Source organism: Sparus aurata, chromosome 5 (genome assembly GCF_900880675.1).
Source record: "Sparus aurata chromosome 5, fSpaAur1.1, whole genome shotgun sequence".
Taxonomy (NCBI): Eukaryota; Metazoa; Chordata; class Actinopteri; order Spariformes; family Sparidae; genus Sparus; species Sparus aurata.
Window position 1 is genome coordinate 28,632,842 of NC_044191.1, and position 22,529 is coordinate 28,655,370.

Consider the following 22,529-nt stretch of genomic DNA (forward strand, 5'->3'; position numbering starts at 1 on the left):
AAATGGAGACATCACAGTGTCGGTGGTGGGTGGTTATTTACAGAAACACACACACACACACACACACACACACACAAACACACACAAAGGCGTGGGGCATGTGCGTTGTCGGCAGCACCTGCTCCTGGTCTCGACAGTACGTGTTATTGCTCACGGGTCTTCCCTGAAAGGAAGATGAAGGGGGGTCATTCAAGTAAAACCTGGTTCCCTATTTATTTGCATTACTGCTTTATAAAAAAGGAGAAACAGTCCCTTATTTTTTCTTATCATACGTCACATATATGCAGCTACGTAACAAATAAAAACAAATCCAGAAAATGCATTTAGCCTCAGAAATTTCACGAGTCCTCGTATCTCTACTTGGACACACAGAAACTGCCTGCCTGCCCTTTTACCTTCGGAGGCGTGAGCTGCCGTACTGTGTGTGTCGTGCGTTCTCTGTGATAACATCTGGCTTAGTCGTCTCGCCCGGTGTGTGTTTGTGCTGAATGCTTTTTTTCCTTTTTTTTTAAACCAGGGAGGTGATGAATGATGGCCCGAAGAGGAGCCAGACGAGGGGCTCATCTGTAGGTGTGCGAAGATGACTCATGGGGGAATAACAAATGCTACCACGCCAAATCATGCGCACAAGCAGCTCTCACCCCGCTGAATTCAACAATTTTCAGTTTCTTTGTTTTTTTTTTCGCCTTGAAGTTGACAGAAAGTGAAGGCCGAAAATGGCGGTTGTTATGAAACAGGAAGAAAAACCCGATTCATACTACTGCATCTCTAATATTTCAAGGTGCAGTTCACGTATTAATTGTAGTTTTGACTCATCACTATGCTAAGCCTGTAAAAAATGTTGCACAATGTTTTAATTTGTAAAAGTTGAGACTCAGGAACCGATAATGGAAAGCGAGCAGTACAAACTGGAAGTGTGGCTTTGGGAAGAAGCAGGGCGGGGCTTATTAAAGACTAACCAGTGGCATTATGGGAAATGTATCGTAGAATCAAGCCTGTCCAATGAAATATCTGGGCCCTTGAAAAGATACAGTGAATGGGTTAGCTTTACTCTTGTCACCTTTAGACATCATTCTCTTTCTCTTTCAATTTTAACAACATAAACAAAGGAAAAGAAAAACTGATAGCACTTTCAGGAGAGATCTGCTGTGAACTTCACACTACAGCAGCTGCTTTAACAGATCGGGGCACCTAATGGCGCCGCCATGCTGCTGTGATGTCATGTGTTAATGACCTATGTTGCACTATCTTCTCCCTGTCGGGGGGACTTTTTTCACCCTCAAGTACAACAAAATTCAGCAATATTATGAAAAATCTGATATTCTATGATAGCAATAATGAATAAAATGTTTATTTCTGCTGTTTTCATGAGTAATGGTGAATATTTTGTTTCAGTATAAAACTTGGTTATAAATGATTTTATCTTATTTGTCCTCCCCTTTAAGGAGATCCAGTGGTTTTGGAGCTTGGCCCACACTAATGACTTATAAGTGCCTTAAATTGATCGAGGTCCAGCACTGACTCACCGGAGAGGTTGGCAAAGCGGAGGAGCACCCTCTGAGAACTTTCCTGTATCTTCTTTTGAATTCTTACAGCTTTCCTGGTCTTATAACAAAACAAGGAAAAACATCAAAACATAACATCATCCGTTGTCCTGACATCCGTATGCAACCGGATCAACGCCTGAAATTTGAATGAGCAATTTAAAACTGAGCAAACAAACAAAACAACTGATTAGTGCAGAATTCTTGAGATTATAACATGGCTTATCCCATTGTTGCCCATGCCTCAGTTTATTCAAAGTCAGCCTTCACCTCACCGGCCTGTATAAAGCAAGTCACCATTGAGAACTTTAATATTTATCAATCGGAACAGAGCAGCTGTCTTTTTCACTCACAGTGTGCAGCATTACTGGGAGGGAGCACTATCTTCGCTGCTGCACCACCTGATATCAAGGGGTTAACGCTTGAGATACTGCAGAGAGCGAGGGGAAGTTGAGAAGAAAAAAACAAGGGGTCACGGGACAGAAAACCAGATGGGTGGTCTTGGGAGGAGATAGAGACAGAAACAGGTAACGAAGGCGCACGACAAGAGAAGGAAAAAGGTGAGGCGAGGAAACAGACACACGAGCTCACAGAGATAAACAGACAGGAGAGAGGAGGAGGAGGAGGAGGAAGGCAGGTCCACCAGGCGACAAGGTTATCTGGCCTGTGCGTGCGCCAACAGCTCTCTCTGAAAAGGACCGGCCTGTCTAAATGTCAACACAGCCTGGAGCGGCGAGGATATGCCCTGAATAAGATATGCAGTCAATAGATACGAGAGGGACGCACGCTGAGACAGGGCCGGCAGGGTCATTTACATCAGCGGACGTCATTGATACAGCAGCAGCAGCACACACACACACACACAAACAAACAAACAAAGAGCAATTCACTGAAACTCCAGCACAAGAGAGAAGAAGTGACTCGACAGTTTTGTCAACGTGAAGAGGAGAAATAACTGTTAGTAAAAGGCTTTCAGCCCTTTATAACATCTTCGAGTCCTATTAAAAACACGTGTTTGCGATCTATTCGTTCATTATAATAACTGAATGATACACTGTGGCCTCATAGCTTCCTCTACACTGCACAAAGTACATAATAGTTGTGGGGGTTTTTTTGGGTGGTGGGGCCGTGGTGTCTCCTCACCACCAGAACTGGTTGTTCAGACTTTATCACTCTAACACCACCTGCAGGACTTTCTCTGTTACTGCAGCTTAAAAACACACCAGCAACAAACGTGATAACGCAAGATTAAGTGTAGCAGTTGACCTCAAATGGATATTTGTTTAACCTTCTAAGATGAACCCGCTTTTATTTATTCTTTTTTTTTCATTTTCACCATACCTAAATGTTAACACTTAGAGCAGATTAACTGTAAGGCAACAGTGCATGTATGAGACTGCATATGAAAAGTAACATCTCGTAGCTTATGTTTAGCAATTGGCTAAAACACAATCTGAATTACGTCTTCTAAAACACAGCTCAAAAACCGCAATGCATATATCCGTCCCCTTCTAAATTCAATCATATTTGGATTTAACAAGAAATAGAACGTGCTATATTCCAGAGCTATGCATCCAACTTCTACATCTTGTCAACTACACCTGTATAAAACGTCAGACCTCTTGGCCTAATACAGGGATTGGGACCTACCCATTAGGGCAGACAGTGTCGCTGATGCAGAGCAGGTTCGAATTTGCAATTAAAAAAGTCGAGATCTCTTAAGTTTTATTATTTTATAGCTAATGGTTGTAATCAGTTGTATCTACAGCCTCATTAATCCCCCAATCTGTGGTCCTTGATGACTCTGACGTCCTTGAATTTATACTTTTCATTTGTCCCTTTTGATCACTCACAAGGTTTACGTAGGAGGAACCCTCCTATCTCCTGTAGGTACGGCGCTGAGGGCCCCTTTATCAGCAGAGTCAGGAGGTAAGGCAGAGATAACCAGCGTGTGACGTGTCCTCAATGTACACTCTGCAACACTGACCTGCCCGGTTTTGTATCATTTACAAAATGTTATCAGAGGACGAGAAAACACAATAATGTCAAACACAACACCAAAGTTCTGGAAACATTCACCTGTTTAATTTAGAAACATAATAAACACAACCACAGTCCAACTATGTAGAACTGTCACTTAATTCAATACAGTTAACTGACCATGACATTTAACATAAGTGTGTGTGTGTGTGCATACACACCTAAATAAGGCATTAAACTGCTATCCTTGTGTTCACAATCACAAAAAGCTTCAAATATAGATTGAAGTCCTTCATTATGGTACATTCCAAAAGTATAAGGTTGTTTAAAAGATTATCTACATGACGCAGCAGAGTGAGAAAACACCTTTTCTCCCCGGTGACGTGAATGAAGGCAGCTGTGCTATGCTGACAGTCAGTAGAAGACACTAAAAGATGCTTTAGAGCGTAAGACTTTCAGCAAACACAATCCAACAGGGATTCATATTTACTATTTATTACTTTCAAAGTGGTATTTTGTGCTATTCTCACATGTGTGTTATCCCCCAAGGGAGAGCGAAAAGAAACATCGGGCCGCTCAACCACACGGAAACTGACCCCATCGTCGTCAAGTGTGTGTACTTCATGTGCCGTCGTTTAAATAAAATGTAAGGTTTGTACAGCGGTTGGCCTGGACTGCTTCTGTGCACTGCTGAGTGAAGGGTCAGCGAACCTAATCAAGCAAAACTGAGGAGGTGGTGAGTGGTATCAGGAGGCGGCTCAGGCGTACAGAGGCTGGTAGCCACTCCTCCGGTTGCCGGTTTTGCAGGTGATCACACACACGCTCAGCATCCCGAAGAACTGCAACAGAGGAGATGAAGGTGATCAGACACAAGCTCTTAGAGTTCATGTTCTGGAGCGGTCGTGTGTGAAGAGGGCAAAGAGGCTGTACTTGTATCTGTGCCATTTTTAAAACAAGTTTGTACTACGGGTTCTGTCCTCAAACTCAGAGGAAGAGTCAGAAGTGGTTTGAGGGAAAATCACAAGGTCATTAAATCCTTGTACCGTCACCTCTGACGTCGACTTTCCGAGGAAGCAGAACTGAAACAGGAACAAGTGCGTGAATAGCGGGGCTGTATCGAATGTGTGTTATCTCTTAACATACAGAGTTTCTATTGAGGTGTTTGACTAAAGCCTCAAACATCTTTTGTCATATTCTATAAAGTCATTACCCCGAAAAATTAAAATAAAATCCATCGGTCAAAATCCTCAATTTAATTAAAGTGATTCATCAGTCATGGAGTTTTTTTAGAGTGTATTTTAATCTAATAGGCAAAAACAGATTTCTGTTAACGTGATTATATAAATGTAATTTATGGCGCTGGTATAACACGCTGTGAAAAACAGATGTGTGCCTGCTGTGTGTGGCAGGTCATTTTCTGTTTCAAGGAGCAGCCCTCAGCACAGCAAACACTGAAACTGTCCGTGATCATCGTTTTACCTTGATGATGGCGAATCCCAGAATGACCAGCATGGCGTAACTCAGCACACCCTGCAGGAGGTGATCCAGCTTGGGCTCACAACCCTGAAAACACACGCACACAAGTTCAGCGAGCGCACATCAGAAAAAAAATGTCCGCCTGTACATTTTTTTTTCCCCCATCGGAGGCGGGAGACGATTCGATTCTGCAGACTTTATTTTTGTTTCATTTAAAAAGCAGTAAGCGTCCTCGTGTGTGGGATACCTCTGTGTTGAGCAGGTTCGGCTGATCCAGTCTGCCGGTGCACTGGGCGGCGGTGTCGTTTTTACAGCAGGAGTGAGGCACTGTGTTGTTGTGGGTGGTGTACCAGGTGGTGTTGGACCAGCTGGTGTAATTTTTGACACCGCAGCACTGCAGCTGCACAGAGACAAACAGAGGACAGACAGGAGTCAATACAAAACCCAAGATGAGTCCAGAGGATACTCACAGCTTTGAAAAAAAAAAGAGATATGATAAATCAAGACGGTGAAAGAGAAAGAGAGAAAAGGGAAGATAATGGTGGGGGAGGTACAGAGGGTATTTAGAGACGTGTGAAGTCTGTGAATGACGTGGCAAATGCAGAAGTGTCAATCTGCGGCATCAAAAGCACGACGGCGGAGAGCTCAGCAGTCCTTTATGGACTTTATTTGTCCGTGTATAGTTGAAGACTTTTACCTTCTCAAACACAAAATTCAAGGACTGTTCAAGGACTCTTCTTGGTGCAGTTCCCTCAAATTCAAGACGCGTTCGAGACACGGAACAAAGTTCATTACTGTTGCAACCAGCAGCTTACCTAACAATTTAGAAATATTTTTTACACAAAATATATAGTCAGGCACTTTCAATGACCTATGTCCATCTTTTTTACCAAAGCTTTTAAGACTTTTAAGGATTTCAAGGACACTTGGGAACCCTTTCATGTCAACAAACTGCAAAACTACCCACCGTGAAGAAGTTCTTTGTGCTGCTACGCTCGGGTTACTACTCTTTTTTTAACATGCGTTGTCGATGTTTTAAAGAATTTCAGCATGAAGGAGAACATGTGAATAAAGGAGTTTTAAACATTCTGCCAGACAGCCTTTGGATTTTTGCTCTATGAACTTCTGTGTTCTTCTGTCTTTTCTGTCTGTCTGTATTTTTTTTTTTTTTTTAATCAAGATTTTTTTGTTCTGAAACTGCAAAACTATTTTATGAATGACCATTCACACGAACACAGTATCACGTGTCTGTGTCTTTCCAGTTTAACCAGGACTGATAACCGAGAACATGTGCGGTATGCTGCGTTTCCAGCTGTTGTTCTTTAAAGACGACTTCTCTCTATAAAAAGGCAAGACACACAGACTGTCGGGCGAAGAGAGGGAAATGAAAGCAAGCAAGCGAGAGAGAAAGCAAGCGGCGCAGAACAGGTGGAAGAGGACGCAAGATCAAGCGAGAAAACAAAACTATTTTTGTACAGCGGAACACGACACCAACCTGATTCTGCAGGTAGTCCACAGCTCTGCCCTCTGCGTCATCTCCGTTGTACTTTGCGAAGACGTCGTTCATGGAGCGCTCAAGGTCCCCGCTTATCTGGACGCACATCGACAGCCATGTGTCTAACATTGTTTACCGTCAGCAAACTTTATCATGTGACAGAGAACACGGGTCATCGACTCACCTTGTTTTGGTAGACGAAGCTAAATACCAAAGCAGCAACTTCAGCTGCGAAGATCAGCATGATGATCAGGAAGAACTGGAGAGAAAAGAAAGTGAGACGAGCTGTGAAGCATTTCAGAGAGGAAAACAGAAGCTAAACAGAGTTAAATGATAAAAAATGAGCTACTTGAAAACAAAGACGAAACATTAAGGGCGATAACTAACGATGCGCTAAAAGGTTGAAGGTGAAAATGGAACCGCAAAAGAAGAACACATCATCACACACACACACACACACACACACACACAGAAACTTACAAAGCTCAGGCCGACTTTGGACTCCCGGATCGTGGCGCAGCATCCCACCAGACCGAAAATGAACATCACCACGGCGACGCCGATGATGATGGCCGCCGGGATCAGCGTGTACTTGTCCTGAATGAAGTGGTCGAAGTTGTCATAGCTCTTGATCACGTAGGCGCCCACGTAGGCCAGCGCCGCCCCCGCAGCCTGCGGCGGAGGAGGAAACATCAGTGTGTTACGCGACAAAAGTTTTAGCAATAAGGTTGAGAAATATGGTGAGAGGCATTCAATATTCAGAGGTAGAAGAATAGACGAGCAAAAAATAAAATACTTCAGGAGAAAAAAAAAAAAACACGAGAACACGCTAGTTTTCTCGTTACTCTGCATGTTGCACCAGGAATAAACTGAAAAATAAGGATCCACTGAAGCAAACACAATTGATACGTACACATTGTTATCTTCTGACATTTCCTGATCACAGATGATTCTACACAAAGCACTAGGAACTGTGCCATCAGCTGAACTGCGGCACACTGTCCTAATTTGGACAATTTCCACTTCAGAGTAAACAATCATTCATCACTGACCTACTAAAACCTCCCCGTAACTTTCATCCAACAAGGGAAATAAACTGCACAATAAACAACACCACTGATGTGTCGCATGATCTGTATTTTCCGTGTGTGCTGTAGTCAAAAGCATCAGAGAGAGAGAGAGTCACAAGAGTCGGGTCGGATGCTGTGACTTCATGTGATGAACACAGGACGTTAAGGTCACTGATGAGCCGTCCCGGTGGAGTCAGATGTGGATCTACGCCCCGAGTCACACCGACATCACGACTTTCCTAGGAGTCATGCTTCATTGTGAGCTCATCAATCATAAGACTGCATGCTTTGGGGCCAATTTCATGGACAGGGATCACACTGACTGATCCCTGATCTGGGGCCGTATCCTATAAAGATTTGCTCCTAGTGGCAAATGCCCCCCCAAAAAATCCTATAATTATATGTCTTTGAAGAATTTTTGCTTAAATCTAAGACTAGATCCCAGAAAAAAGTTGAAAAATGGTGGAAAGACAAAGCAGAAGGAGAAATAGTCTCTCAATGCAGAATGACAGTGAGTTAATGAAAAACACCACGCTGTAGATCGTGCTGGGATAACCTTCGTGGTCGATAAAAACCTGGGATAAAAAGTTTCTGTACTTTCCCTGCAGAGAGTCGCACTAAATAGTTTCCTTAATAACTCCAAAGCTAGGAGTCCAGGGCCACCCCCTTCACTCGCATCCTGTTTCCTGTCATCTCAGAAGCTGTCCTGTCATAAAAGTCATACGTAGGCCAAAAAAAAAAAAAACTGTCTGCTGGTCAACAAGCTGAAAAAGTTTTGTGGGTCAAACCAGGAATGGAGATAACAAGGGATTGTTAATGATAAAACACGAGTTACACAATAATGCTGGTAAGAATATAACTGATTAAAAGTGTGTTATCCAACAATCAGAGGTGGGCACAAACACATCCAAAAGTGTCGGTTCTTTTCACTCGTAATGCAGCGTATGCGACGATTATGTCTGTTACGTACATCATGTCAAATTTGTTGGATGGAAAAACGTCCAACAAATTTGAAATGTTATCATAAATAACTGATCATCTATCGTTAAAGAAACTGAATATTCACTTAAGACCTACTTAAAATGTGTATCCTGACGTGTAAGAAAACAATGGCCCTGTTATGGATCTCACTATCAGCAGGCCAACTTCCATTTGACCTTTGTACCTCGCTCTATATCAGACTTGATTCAAACCCCGGCGTGTGATAACACAAGTCCAATAGTGCGGGACACGGAGAGCTAAAAATAAATCTGTGTAAACTGGAACATGAGGGCAAATCACAGTGTGTATGTGATCAGCTAAACTTCCCTTTGCATCACTGATGGAAAATCTTGTGCCTTATAAGACGACTGCCACCGCGACTTGAAATAAAAGAAGTAAAAACACTCAGAAATTCCCCTCCGTGTGCGTCTGCGCATTATTGTCGTCTCTCGGTTTTACTTCCCCCTGCACTGAGGTGGGGTTATAGATTGCCTTCTTTGTTCCTATGCGAGCATGTGTGCGCCCAAACAATCATTCATCCTCCACTTCAGCCTCATGACTCACTTCTCTTAATCACCCCACAGTCACGGGATCTCTGCGGGGTGGTTACTCTACCTCCTCCTCCCCCCACCCTCCATCTCTCCCCCCGTAATCTTCCCAGAAACTCTGATCTTGTGCCTAAGAAGCAGCACAAAGAGGCTTTACACGACGTATACGGCCCGCGTACCGTGCCACCTCTCCGGAATGCGAGGGAACCCTCCGAGGCGATGTGTCTTGATCTGTAGTGGGCCCCCTCACGAGAAACGTACTAGCACTGTATCATCAGATCTGATCCCAGGGGGGAAGAAGTGTGTTTTTTTTTTGTTTCTCTGGCAGAGAGGGCAGCCGTGACGTTCCTGCTCATGTGCTTCCAACCATTCGCTCACATTAACCCGTGAACGTTTTGATTTTCCACTCAAATCACCATCAAATCTGTTTAAGAGTTTTTGCTTTTACAACAATGGGACGCGTAGCACTCTCACCGCCGTGACATCCAAATTGATATTTCCGATTACATGGAACATTTTGTACTGATTTTCTCTGCATTCACCAAATCGTACCTAAAAATAAATAAAAAGACTTTAAAAAGAAAAAAGTTTGTGGTTTTCTACAATGATTATCTACATAATGGGATTTCATAGAGTCTGGTCTGCCAGTGGGTCGGGCTGAGGTCAGAAGGATAATTCAATATCGGGATTGAATTATGATTTATTTTTTGTTTTCTCCAAACGTCATGTTTCAAATCGTGCACTTTTTCATGTCTGGCACTGTGTCAGTCAGAGGTCTGACATATAAGATATTCAAAACAGAGGAAAGAAAACAAACACGGATGTGACGATCCCTTTAGGTCCAACGCTTGGACCGGGCTCGGTTTGTTGAACCTGACCGGCGATAACCGAGCTCAAGCTATTGGGAGGAAACAGGACAGATTCCCGTGCAAGGATACACAGGATGATACAAACAATTCGCGTTTATCCTGGCTACAATAATTGCGATTGACGATATTATCCCGATAATCGTCAAAATATGCTCGATAGTGGGGATAAGATGATCAAACCACCAGTGTGGGGCATCGCAGTATCACGATATTCACGATAACCGTGATAATACACACACGATGACATCATCTGACTTCATCAGGTTGCATTTTCACTAGTAATAAAGTACTTTATATTAACTGTCCTCTTTGTTTTGTCTCTTCCTCCCTACACTTTGAGGGTAATTTATTTGCCAAAAAAACTGAAAACAAAACACAAAGCAAACAAAGTGAAAGACGGATTTGATTGCTAGCAGTTTTTTGACGGAATGTCTATGATTATCACGATTATATAACTATCGTGATCGTGTTTGGCCACGACCTGTAGTGAAAATCTCATACTGCCACAGCCTTAATCCCGAGAATGGAAATCCACGACGATCAGCTTTCCCTGAGTGTTTTTCTGTCACGATCTGCGATAAAATCGTATATTGTCCCGTCCCTAGTCTGGAGAAAATGTGTGTTAAAGGTGACAGTATTGATTTTTTTTTTAGCTCTGCAATCAATTGCAGCTTTTTGTCATATGCTAGGAGTATGATGTGTGTCAGCTGTTCAGAAAAAACAAGAAAGGAAAAACAGGAGTCCAGTCGACTCTGAACAGGTTTGAGACAGCAGAAAGACGAAGCGTCGGGGGGGGGGGGGGGGGGGGGGGGGGGGGGGAAGAGGATGTGTGAGTGTATTTGAGTGAAAGAGCCAAACGAGGTCACTCTCGCAGGATCGGCTCACAGGCCCGGCCTCTCTCATGATAATCAAATTACACATATCAGCCAAAAAGAGGCAGAGCAGTTTACCCTGACTCTGTCCTCGACCAGTCTGTCCTCAGGAGGAGACAGATGAGAGCTGGACGCTGCTTTTCTACTGTAAAATGACTCACAGCAAAGTCCAGTAAATGTGAGTTCCCCCCTCAGATGACCTGGCCTGTTGGGAAATGTTTCTCAAGAGTTCTCTAGAATCACAGCTTGGCACAGTTTATATGCACTCTGAGGTAAAGAGGAAGTAGGGGAAGTGTGCTGGCCAGTGCTGACTGAGGCAGGCTCTCCGGATGTTTATCAAACCATAAATCTGATTTTTTTTTTATTTAAAAAACAAAAACAAAAACACTAATGGTCAGAAAGAAAATTAAAACGAAACGAAAAACACAGTCTCAAACAAATTAGAGCTCATCTCCAAAGACGGAGGCCGGTGGTGTGAACCCAGACCTCCGCAGGTGGAGACGCAAACAGCGCGACTCACCCAGAACACCAGGCTGAGGAAGAGCAGGACGGTCTTGGACGTTAAAATCCCGCAGTCCATGTTGCGTGGAGGAAGGCTGGAGTGATCGAAGGAGGGCTGTGGAGCTGCTCGGGTCCGGTTTTTATCTCACAGAGCCGCGATCTGTCTCTCTGCCTGTCTGTCTTTCCGCCGCCGCTGCTGCTGCTGCTGCTGATCTGGTCACAAGTTCTCTCGATCCGTCTGTCTGCAGCGGCTCTGAGCTCACGGTCACATGCTTCGGGGAGGAGAGCGATGGAGCTGAACAGGTCTGAGCAGCTCCTCCGACACACCCTCTCCCCCCCCTGCTGGGCGCCTACACCTCTCACTTGTGTAATGATTAAAGGGGCATTATGTAGTTTTCCAATCTCAGAAGTGTCGCGTTTACAGTATTAATGAGGTAATAATACAAACTCAGACGTGTATTTTTTTCCTTCTCCATAACAGAGTAAACGAGCTGTTCTCAGAGGAATTTAAGGTCCCCAGAGCACTGTGTGACACTATGAAAGGTGGCAGGGTCCGCCACATGTAAACAGTGAGGAAACTGTCCTTTGTTTATTCAGTCATGAAAACAAAGAGAGTTTTAATTTTATTTAAGGCATAAAAAAACGAGTCAATGAAGACCGATTTGCAAATTATTACTTTTCTTTATGGTGGCTATCCTTAAAGTTCACAGATTGCACATATTTTATATGGTTTTTTTTTAAGATGCTGTTTTCTTTTTTTACAGGGACAGCACACAGCTTGAAGGGACACTCTGTTGTTTTTGAGAAGAAAATCAAACTAATAATTTCAATGTTTAAAACATTAATGATCGTGATAGAATCATATATTGTCCTGTCCCTGGTTTGGAGAATATATGTGTTAAAGGTGACAGTATTGAGTTGTTTTTTTTTTTTACTGCTCTGCAACTACAAACCTGCGATTCATTGCAGCTTTTTGTCATAAGGTGGGAGCATGTTGTGTGTTAAAAGGAGTCCAGTCGACTCTGCACAGATTAAAAATCGCAGCGACACAGAGAGGAAGACGAGGCGTTGGGCTGGGAAGGCGATGGCAAACCAGTAAGTCAAAGACTTGATGTGAATTCATTTAAGTGAAAGAGCCAAACGAGGTTACTCTCGCAGGATCGGCTCACAGGCGGCCTCTCTCATGGTAATCAAATTACGCACATCAGCCACAGGGAAGCAGAAACGTTTACTCTGACTCTCTCCAACCAGTCTGTCCTCAGGAGGAGACGGATGAGAGCTGGCAGCTGCTTTTCTACAAAAAGTTACTGTAAAGTTCTCTAGAATCACTCCTACCCTAAAAAAAGTACAGAATACAGGCACAGAAATTAGTCCCTGTTGTATGTAGTTATAAAAGGTGGCAGGGTCTGCCACATATAAACAGTAATGAAAGCGCGTTGTCCTTAAAGGTCAGTCTGTGTATTTAGTTTGTTTAGGCATAAGAAAAAAACGAGGCAATGAATATTTTTCTCTTCTGATTAAAATGTCCTCCCCTACACTACATAGTGCTCCTTTAAAGTAAAACTGAGCCTCTGAGTTCTACATGAAACTGCTCACAACAAGGTCGGTGGATTATCTCGAGGGACCAGGTGATGATTTCTGTGAAGAGACATTACTGTTAAGTTTTGAAAGATGTTATTTATTTATTTTTTTTATGGTGCCTTGAACACCACAAGCGTACTAATATCTCCACAGCCGACGTCTCCAGAACTCGGCTTCTCACACCAAAGTGAGTGCAGGCCTCGGTTGTGTCACGCTGGTAGGCTGCAAACTGGAGATCTGATCAACCTAAACACATGTAGGTTTCTTACTGTGGAAGTTGCAGGAGAGCACGACACAAGGTGACGGCTGATCGTCCTTTTCATCACTCGTCCCTGTAGATGCAGACTGTGGACAGTTTCAGTAACCCTTCAGTTAGGGAACTACATTTTATGGTTTAATTATGGGAACAACAGGTCCGTCTGCAGTGTACTCGCTGTACAGTGCAGTGTTATAAATAGGTAAACGTATGTGTGTCCATGTATCCTGCTCTCGGTCCAAGTTCCTTTCTGAGATCACCACATCATTATATGATCTGATATGAATAATTTATCTCATTCTGTTCTGCACCCAGCAGTGTGATAGCATGAATTCAAAGGTTTATACAAATACAGAGAAAAGATTACAGATATTTTAATTGGAACTCAAAGCTACTTTAGAGGCAAACTGTATCTGTGTTGTAACTCATGTTACCTCTGGCTCTGCCATGGCCTGTGTGGTTATACTTCGTCCCTGCTGCTGTCTGTGTTTGTGTTTCTTCCTTCAGATCCGGGTCAGCCCAGTTTTTCCTGGGTGCACCTGGTCAGTCCACCCAGAACGTCCCTCCCCGTCTCTCTCCCCTCCCGGTGCTGGCTGCTCCCCCTCTTGCATCACATGGTATCTTTTCTTCGCTTTAGTCGCATTTCTTTTATTGTGCACCACACAACACCACATTATGCACACATCCACTGCACTGACTGAAAGTTTCATTTCCTCAAGTTCATGTGTTTTGTTGCAATCTTCGTAAAAGAATATGATTATTTGCTCTTGCTGGCACAACTGTTGTGTCACGTGAGGTCACTCTGTTGGAGGCGTGTGTGTGTGTGTGTGTGTGTTTTTGTTTGCATGCAACAGGAGGAGGCGCTATCAGTACACCACAGACGGCAGGACTAGATTTGACAATCTGCTTCCTCACACACACGCACAAGCATAAACACATGCACACACACTATATCTCATGTTATTGAAAGGGGGGGGGAAAGCAGATGGAGAAAGAAGCGCCAAAGAGAGACAGAGATAATTTAATATTCCAATCCATGTCTCCACCGATCATCTCCAGTATGAAACCAGTAATAAACCCAAATGTTGGTTCATGTTTTAAGTTTTAACGCTCAATGTTGTGTAAATGTCCATCAGTGCTTTAAATGTAATGGACCTTCATGTATTGTGCTGTTTTACGTTTTATGTATTTGATGTTCTGTGCCGTGTTGTTCACCTGCCTCGGGGGGCAACAGATGAAAATCGGCTGCTGGCTGGCTCTGGTGCAATCACTTTAAAGGGGCACTATGTAGTTTTGCTGACAAGATTTTGATCAGAGGAGAATTGATCTTCATTGACTGACTTTTGTTTTTTATTTATGCCTAAACAAAGTAAATAAACATGCGCTCTTCATTTTCACGACTGAATAAACAAACTGACCGTTTTGTAGCGTTTACGTGTTTACATGTGGCGGACCCTGCCACCGTTCTAGCGTCAAACAGTGTCCCGGGGACCTTATTTTCCACTGAGAACAGCTTATTTATTCAGTAATGGAAAAAAAATATTTTTTTAAGTTTGTATTATTACCAAATTAATATTGTAAGCATCAAAATTCTGTGTGGTGTCAAAAAAAAAAACCAAAAAAAAACATGAACATTTACAAATACGACTTAATACTGTTTTAATTTTTTTTATCTGTTATTTGGGAAAAAAGACAGAAAACAGACTGCACTTGTAAAATAATAATAATAATAATAATAATGATAATAATAATAATAATAATAATAATAATAATAATAAAGTTTAACTTGTGGCCACTAAAACTCTGTTCCAAGTGAAACCAAATCAAATTTTGGAGGCACAAGCATGTGAAAGAACGCAAAATTGTCACAAAGAAGATCAACTAAATGCAATTTTATGTTTCACTCAAACAGACTTCTGACCAGCTTTATCACAGGAAACATTACACTATAAGCTGTGCATGCTGCTCATTTACCGACAGAACTACAGACTGTAGAGACTGAGGAGCATTCAGTGCGTTACGCTGTCATTGTTTCACTAATTCCTTTTGTTGCTTTAATTGATCTGTTCATACTCAAACGGAAAAGCTCATGATGGGATTATTAAGTTTCTATGGCTTCGTGTCCTGTGATTAAAGCGGGTTTCAAACCGTAATTAGAAAGGAAAAGCTTTTAAATACACAAATATGCACACTGCTGTGAGTGCCTCCATCACTGGTCATTTAAGGTAAAAAAAAAAGACCGGGAAATTAATCTTAAATTCGTTTCTTTGTCCGCCCCTCCTTACAGACTGATAACTCTAATTCTGGCTGTGGTCCATCTCCCTCCACACAGAGGATACACACAGTAGCCTGCAGTAATATTTCAACTATATAATATGATGATGTGACATTATTATTTTTCATAATTTAACTCTTTGTCACCTCATTGAAACTGTCCTGCCTCTGCGCTCCGGGAGTTTTTATCTGTCGTGATGTGTTGGGTTTGCGAGGCAGCTGTGTTTCTTTGGTCATCTTAAAGCGAATTTAATCTTAGAAAACGGCTTAAATGCAACGAAGGTTTGGAGCCAGTGGGTCCGCCACATTACCATTTAAGCTTACTGAATCCTAAAAGTCTGTTGCTGTTTGTTGAGATGGTGTAACTTGGCCAAAAAGTCCAAAAAACGCGTCTCGAATTACGCAGCACAACGGTCAGCTGTTTAATTAAACCCAACAAATTCTGATATATTTGAATAAATCGCTGAATAAAAATATATATGCAGACAGTTAAGATTACGCTGATTCTTATGGTGTGCTTTTTAAAAGAATTCCCGACACTTTACGCGTGGATTTGAGAGGATAATCCAGCTGGAGAAAACACAAACTGTATCATGTTTGAGATGAAGTGAAGAGGCGCGCAGTGGTGGGGAGGTTCACTCTACACGGTTCTCATCGTGGCCTCATAAGCCCTGACCCTGTGGACAGGGACAGCAGAGAGATATCGCTGTCATTGTCACCCACTTGACCCTGATATAAGCGCAATAACAATGTCTTCTCCCGCGGCTGCTGCGCCCCTGGCGACACCGGCCAAATCTCCCAAGAAGAGAGCCAGGCCTCAGAAGAAGAAGACTGGTCCTTCGGTGTCAGACCTGATACTGAAGGCTGTCTCCACGTACACAGGGCGCGGCGGCATGTCCCTGGCAGCCCTGAAGAAGGCTCTGAAGGCTGGAGGATACGACGTGGTGAAGAACAGAGCAAGAATTGTCATCGCCATCAGGCGCTTAGTGGCCAACAAATCTTTGGTCCAGACAAAGGGCAGCGGGGCATCGGGCTCCTTCAAGCTGAACAAGAAGCCTCCCACACCTCGAAAGAAGAAGGTGGTGAAGAAGAAGAAGCCAAAGACGAAAAGGGTCAAGAAGGCTGGCGCTAAGAAAGCAGGTGCCTCTCCAGCGGCCAAGAAGTCACCTAAGAAGAAGAGGAAACCAAAGAGTCCCAAGAAAGCGAAGAAGCCCGCTGCAGCAAAGAAGCCCGCTGCAGCCAAGAAGCCTAAGAGGGCAAAGAGTCCCAAGAAGGTCAAACGTAAGGTCGCCAAGTCCACCAGGACCAGGGCTGCTGCCAAGAAGTGAGAAGTCTCATGAAAAACGCTGAATGCTGACCAAACGCCTTCCTGGTGGCGGTAAACTTGTGCGTGGACTAAACTTGTGCATTCATTCCAAGTACTTGAGTTTGCTTTAGCTATTTTACAGTTTTTCTAGATTAGAAAATACTGAACCTGCTGCTTATACACCGCTGCCTTGTTCGGCAAAGAACTGCATTGATGGAAATAATAAACCTATTTTAATTTATCCAGCGTGTCCTGTGATTTTACAACACAACAACAAAAAACTCCGACTTATTATGACCTCTATTTCATTTGACATATTCTCGGTTTATCCTAGAACGCTCTACAGTCCGCTTTGGACACCATTAAACTAAGAAAAGAACAGTTAATTGAACCTTAAATGTATAGCTACATAACATATTTCAAGTGCATGAATCAGAAAAATAATGTATAATAAAGAAGTACTCTGTGCGCTTAAAAGAACAGTTCGTTACTTTGAGAAAGTAATAGTTTGGATTGTGCCCGGAAACACTCACGGTCATCTATACTGCGCACTGCACACACTGCACTGTTGTATTGCAGTATTCTGAGTGTGCAATTTTATAAAACATTGTATCTAATGCCCTTAGAATATCCCAGTGACGAAAACAAGCCGCATTTTATACAATTGTGCCTCTCTACAGCTGCACGTTTTGACGCAAATCTGTGATGATTTGTCTGAAATCTGATTAGTCTGCTGAATTTTAATAGGTGAATGAGTGAACAAAGGGGATGGTATCGGACCATGTCTTGATTTGCTTGACTCACAGTGAGGCAGAGGAACGCTCAAGGGCGCGCGCGTAAAGTTACGGCGTGGCCCCTTTTACGCACCGTTACGCACGGGAACTCCGGCGTCAGGCACGGTGTATTCACGCACATTTTAATGCCAAAAGTGTGTGTTGTGATGTGACAGACATGAGCAGCTGTTGTGGTCAAATTTAAACATTCTTCAAAGTAACTGTCACACATCTGCCTCACAGTAAAACGTTTATTTAACAGAAAGATGCCGGTGGGAGTTAAAAAGAAAAAGTTACTCTAGTTTGCAATTTATAAAGTTTGTGTAGAGAAGAATGAACACCGCCTGGGGCCAGGCTGGTTATCCAACAGCTGGTAACGAGCCAGCTGACCGTCACTGACAACTGTGAGCCTTGACGGGCGTGTCGGGCCATGTTCGTTGCTGTTCCTCTTATCTACAGTAGGCACATACCAGGGTTTCATTGCCGATGAAGCGATAGCTCTGCCCGGCTGATGATTACAGGCACGTCCAATGCATCAGAGTGTATAACTGAATTCAGCCGTTAAAATGGTGATCGCTTTGATCGAAGAAAATGTCACAAAAGGTGGGATTTCAACTAAAAATGTATCTCAAGAAGTGATCAGGATCAAGGCTAAAGTTATGATCTACAACTTAGAGCCTGCATGTACGGTATGTGGCGACTAACACAGCTGTAGAGTCCACCAGCAGGCAAGTTTCGTGCTGCAACCATACAACTTTCCAAGAATTAATTCAGTGGAAAGGAAGCGCAAAAGCAGCAGAGCTGAGCTCCCCTTGAACACAGTTTTCATTATGGTCATATTTTACTGCAACACGTAAACTTTGATAACTGTAGAGCTAGTTTTATAATAACATAACAATTATGTTCCTTTATGTAGCCCAAGTTGTATTTAACGTTTCCTATTAAAACTGCAACAGACATTCACTAACTTGGTATTAGATATTTTAGAAATGTATCTTAAATAAAGAGTGTTTTTAAGATTGTCCATAGAAAAGGAGAAATATCTATGTTTTCCCATTAAAGATGTAGTCTATTCCTGGTGCTATAAAAGCAAATCTGTATTGAATAAAAAGAAGTTAGAACTATCAAGTAATATATACTATAAAACTATATAAATGACACTTGTTGTGAATCAACTGTAGTCTTTGGATGTTTCATGAGTTAAAACCAGATGAAGTGTATTACAATAGTCAATATTAAAGCTTTTTAACTGTCTCATTTGGCAGAGCAGGACTGTAACACTTTGGTTACCTGCCCATAAAGACCGCTCTGAGTCAAAGGTATCACCTAGGTTGCAAGGCCTCTTTGTAAACTATATTTGACAAGGTACCCAGACTAGATGAGAGGTTGTTCATGCAACTAGCACTGGGGCTAAAGGGCGTCACTATGACCACATCTGATTTGTCATTCAGCTGCTGGACATTTTAAGACAACCCGTTTTTAGTCTCAGCAAGGCAGGACACGAAGTATGAAACCTTGGTAAAACATGGCTTTCATGGGACATACAGTAGAAAGAGAAAAACATATAAGATAGGTCAATTTGGAGGTGTACTGAGGCTTTTTTTGTTGATTAGCCAATACCGTATGCCCTTTGGCAAAACCACATACTGTCCAACCATTTCCTGTATTATGACAACCTGCATAAATATGTGAACTCAGCTTGCAATGACATTACAGATGAAGTGTTTTTCAATCCACACAAGGAGACAGGTGTGGAGACAAACTCAGAGATAATCAGCTCCTGGCTGGATCAGATAAGCTCAACATGTAAACGCATGCACAAATGTAGACATATCCTACCACTCGGAGCTGAATGGAACATTTTCTACAGAGAACCAGAGGATGGAAATCCCTCGTGACTCTTCAGCCACAAGATTTGACATTGATATTTGATCTTTCTGCTGGGGCTAACTATTGTCTTATTGTGTTATTGCACAAGAATGATCTTTTCCTGGCCTGAAGACAACATTACAGTAAAGGGACCGCTCTACTTGAACTAACACTTCTCTTTTTTAATACATGATTTTATCATCAAACGCAATCTTAATTTTATGTTTTTAACTGAATCTTGGTTAAACCAGGATAAAAATGGCTCTGTTCACATTGAAGCAAGCAAATTTCTCTTTCATAAGTGAAACTAGAATGCATCAGAAAAGAAGGAGGTGTTAGTATTCTGTTTAATGAGTTACTCAAATGCAAGCAGATGTTTTATGGGAGTTTTACTTCTTTTGAATATGTGACTCTTCAGGTAAACTCATCCTCTTGGGCTTTATTTCTAAACATCTACAGGCCACCTAAATACTGTACGTATTTCTTTGATAACCTTGTTAAGTTACTGTCTCTTATTTGCATTGACTCTGATTGTGTGTTAATTGTTGGTGACTTTAACATCCATGTCGACAAACCTGAGGACAGATGGACTACAGAACCGTGCTGTGTCCTTGATAACTTTGAAGTCACTCAGCATGTGACACAGCCCACACACAACAGGGGCCACATCCTGGACTTAGTAATCTCAAAGGGTCCGAACATTTCTAAGGTTCTGGTATCTGATGTTGCTCTCACTGACCATTACTGTTTTCTTTCAGAGTGATATATCTGTGTCCACCAATGTTCAAACTGAGGTTGTTTCAAAGCGAGACATCACTGAAAACACTGGTGACATATTCATTGAGGATTTCTCTTCCATGCCACCCATCTCCAGGTTCTCTGTCAATGACCTTTTGCATAATTTCAATTCCAAAATTACAAATGTCATCAATGCCATTGCACCCACTAAAGTGAAGTTGGTCTCTGGTAAGAAAAAAATCTCCTTGGAGAAATGCCACACTAGTCAAGATGGAAAAAAGGAAAAGTTGAAAAGCTGAGCGCTGGTGGCGAAAAACAAATCTCCAGGGTCATTTTGACATTTATAAAGACAGACTACTTTTCTTTTTTTTTTAAAGATTTTTACCGGCATAGACACCTTTATGAAGCAGTAGACAGATAGGAAATACGGGAGAGAGAAGGGGATGTGACATGCAGCAAAGGATCTCCGGCCAGAATCGAACCAGGGTTGGCTGCGTATGTGGCATGCGCACTGACCACTCGACCACCTGCGCGCCCCAGACTTTACATTTTTATTTTAGAATTGAAAAAATCAAGGCAGTCCTTGTTCTCAGACATCATCACCAAGAACAAAAATAATGCTCGTGCCTTGTTTGCTACTGTCGACAGGCTAACAAACCCTCCTGTGCCAGTAGCCTCTGAACATCTGTCTACCAGGGCCTGTAATGAATTTGCATCATTCTTCGCTGCCAACATTCTGAAAATTAGACAAGTGGTCAGTGCCACCGTATCAGGTACAGGAGGTGTGATGTTGTTTTGTCCATTTAAAACCAACTCCAATACCATGACACAGTTTGATCCAATCAATGAAAAAAACATGCAAGACATTATACAGCATTTGAAATCTTCCTCCTGCTGCCTTGATATTTTACCAGCAGCGTTCCTCAAAAAAGTTTCAGAATGCATGATTCCAGATCTGCTACAGATTGTCAACATGTATCTCCTCTCAGGTGTCTTCCCCAAAACCATTAAGACTGCAGTCATTAAACCACTCCTTAAGAAGAGAAATCTAGACACATCAGTAATGAGTAACTATAGGCCCAAACCTCCCAATTTTAAGTAAAATAATTGAAAAAGTTTTTCAACAGCTGAACAATTACTTAATAATAAATGGCTGTTTTGATGTTTTCCAATCAGGATTTCGATCCCACATCACAGCACTGAGATGGCTCTTGTCAAGATCCTCAGTGACATTCATTTAATTACAGACAGCGGAAAAATCTCAGTCTTAGTATTACTGGATCCCAGTGCTGTGTTTGACACAGTCGACCATAATATACTACTGGACCGACTGGAAAACTGAGCTGGACTCTCTGATACAACACTAAATTGGTTTAAATCTTATCTAAATGAGAGAGACTACTTTGTGTCTATTGGTAATTAAACATTTAAACGGATGAAAATCAGATAATGGAAAACAATGAAATTTGCTACCATAGTTATGCAGATGACATGCAAATTTATATAACCATATCACCAGGGGACTATAATCCCATACAAACGCTCAGTAGATGCACTGAACAAATCAATGATTGGATGTGTCAGAGTTTTCTTCAGTTAAACAAAGATAAGACTGAAATAATTGTTTTTGGATCCAAGGAAGAACAACTAAAAGTCTATGCTCAGCTCAGTCTGTGACGTTTGAAACTACAGACCGAGCCAGACACCTCAGTGTAATTATGGACTCAGACATGAATTTTAGCAGCCACATCAAGACAGTTACAAAGTCAGCCTACTATCTCCTTAAGAATATATCCGGGATAAGAGGGCTTATGTCTCGGCAGGATTTGGAGAAACTTGTTCATGCATTTATCTTCAGCAGACATGACTACTGTAATGGTGTCCTTACAGGACTCCCTAAAAACTCCATCAGACAGTTGCAGCTGATTCAGAACGCTGCTGCTCGAGTCCTAACAAGAACCAAAAAAATAGATCACATCGCTGAAGTTCTTAGATCGTTACACTGGCTTCCTGTCTATCAAAGAATAGATTTCAAAATCCTGCTGTTGGTTTATAAAGCCTTGAATGGTTTTGGGCCAAAATACATTTCTGATCTGCTGCCGTGTTATGAACCATCCAGACCTCTGAGATTGTCAGGTACCGGTCTGATTTCAGTCCCTAGAGTCAGAACTAAACATGAAGCAGCAGCATTCAGTTACTATGTGGCACATATGTGGAACGAGCTCCCTGAAAATTGCAGGTCTGCTCCAAACTCTCACCTCTTTTAAATCAAGAGTAAAAACATTTCTTTTTGCCACTGCTTTTAACTGAAGCAATTTCAAGTCTTTGAAGTGCATTGTGACTTTTATTCTACAGTCTTGTCTCTTTTAAAGCTTTTTACTTGTTTTTGAATGCAA

At 42.2% G+C, this 22,529-nt stretch overlaps 2 protein-coding genes across 2 annotated transcripts; one reads left to right on the plus strand and one right to left on the minus strand.

Annotated features, from left to right (window-relative positions):
- Positions 1-3,607: 3,607 nt before the first annotated feature.
- On the minus strand, positions 3,608-11,626 carry tspan36 (tetraspanin 36). Its single transcript, XM_030418110.1, has 7 exons — positions 11,356-11,626; positions 6,976-7,167; positions 6,680-6,754; positions 6,496-6,591; positions 5,248-5,400; positions 5,004-5,087; positions 3,608-4,363 (listed from the first exon to the last, which is right to left on the minus strand). The coding sequence occupies exons 1-7, from the start codon at positions 11,413-11,415 to the stop codon at positions 4,283-4,285; spliced, it is 741 nt and encodes a 246-aa protein (XP_030273970.1). The 5' UTR covers positions 11,416-11,626; the 3' UTR covers positions 3,608-4,282.
- Positions 11,627-16,125: 4,499 nt separating this feature from the next.
- LOC115581071 (protamine-like protein) lies at positions 16,126-16,994 on the plus strand. Its single transcript, XM_030415907.1, has one exon. The coding sequence runs from the start codon at positions 16,197-16,199 to the stop codon at positions 16,773-16,775; it is 579 nt and encodes a 192-aa protein (XP_030271767.1). The 5' UTR covers positions 16,126-16,196; the 3' UTR covers positions 16,776-16,994.
- Positions 16,995-22,529: the final 5,535 nt, after the last annotated feature.

Excerpts from the sequence above, each read along its gene's own strand:
- LOC115581071 (XM_030415907.1), top strand. The coding sequence starts at position 16,197 with ATGTCTTCTCCCGCGGCTGCTGCGCCCCTGGCGACACCGGCCAAATCT.
- tspan36 (XM_030418110.1), bottom strand. The coding sequence starts at position 11,415 with ATGGACTGCGGGATTTTAACGTCCAAGACCGTCCTGCTCTTCCTCAGC. Across the intron at positions 5,088-5,247 it reads CGAACCTGCTCAACACAGAG|GGTTGTGAGCCCAAGCTGGA; the intron begins GTATCCCACACA and ends GTGTGTTTTCAG. Across the intron at positions 4,364-5,003 it reads TGGGATTCGCCATCATCAAG|TTCTTCGGGATGCTGAGCGT; the intron begins GTAAAACGATGA and ends CCTCTGTTGCAG.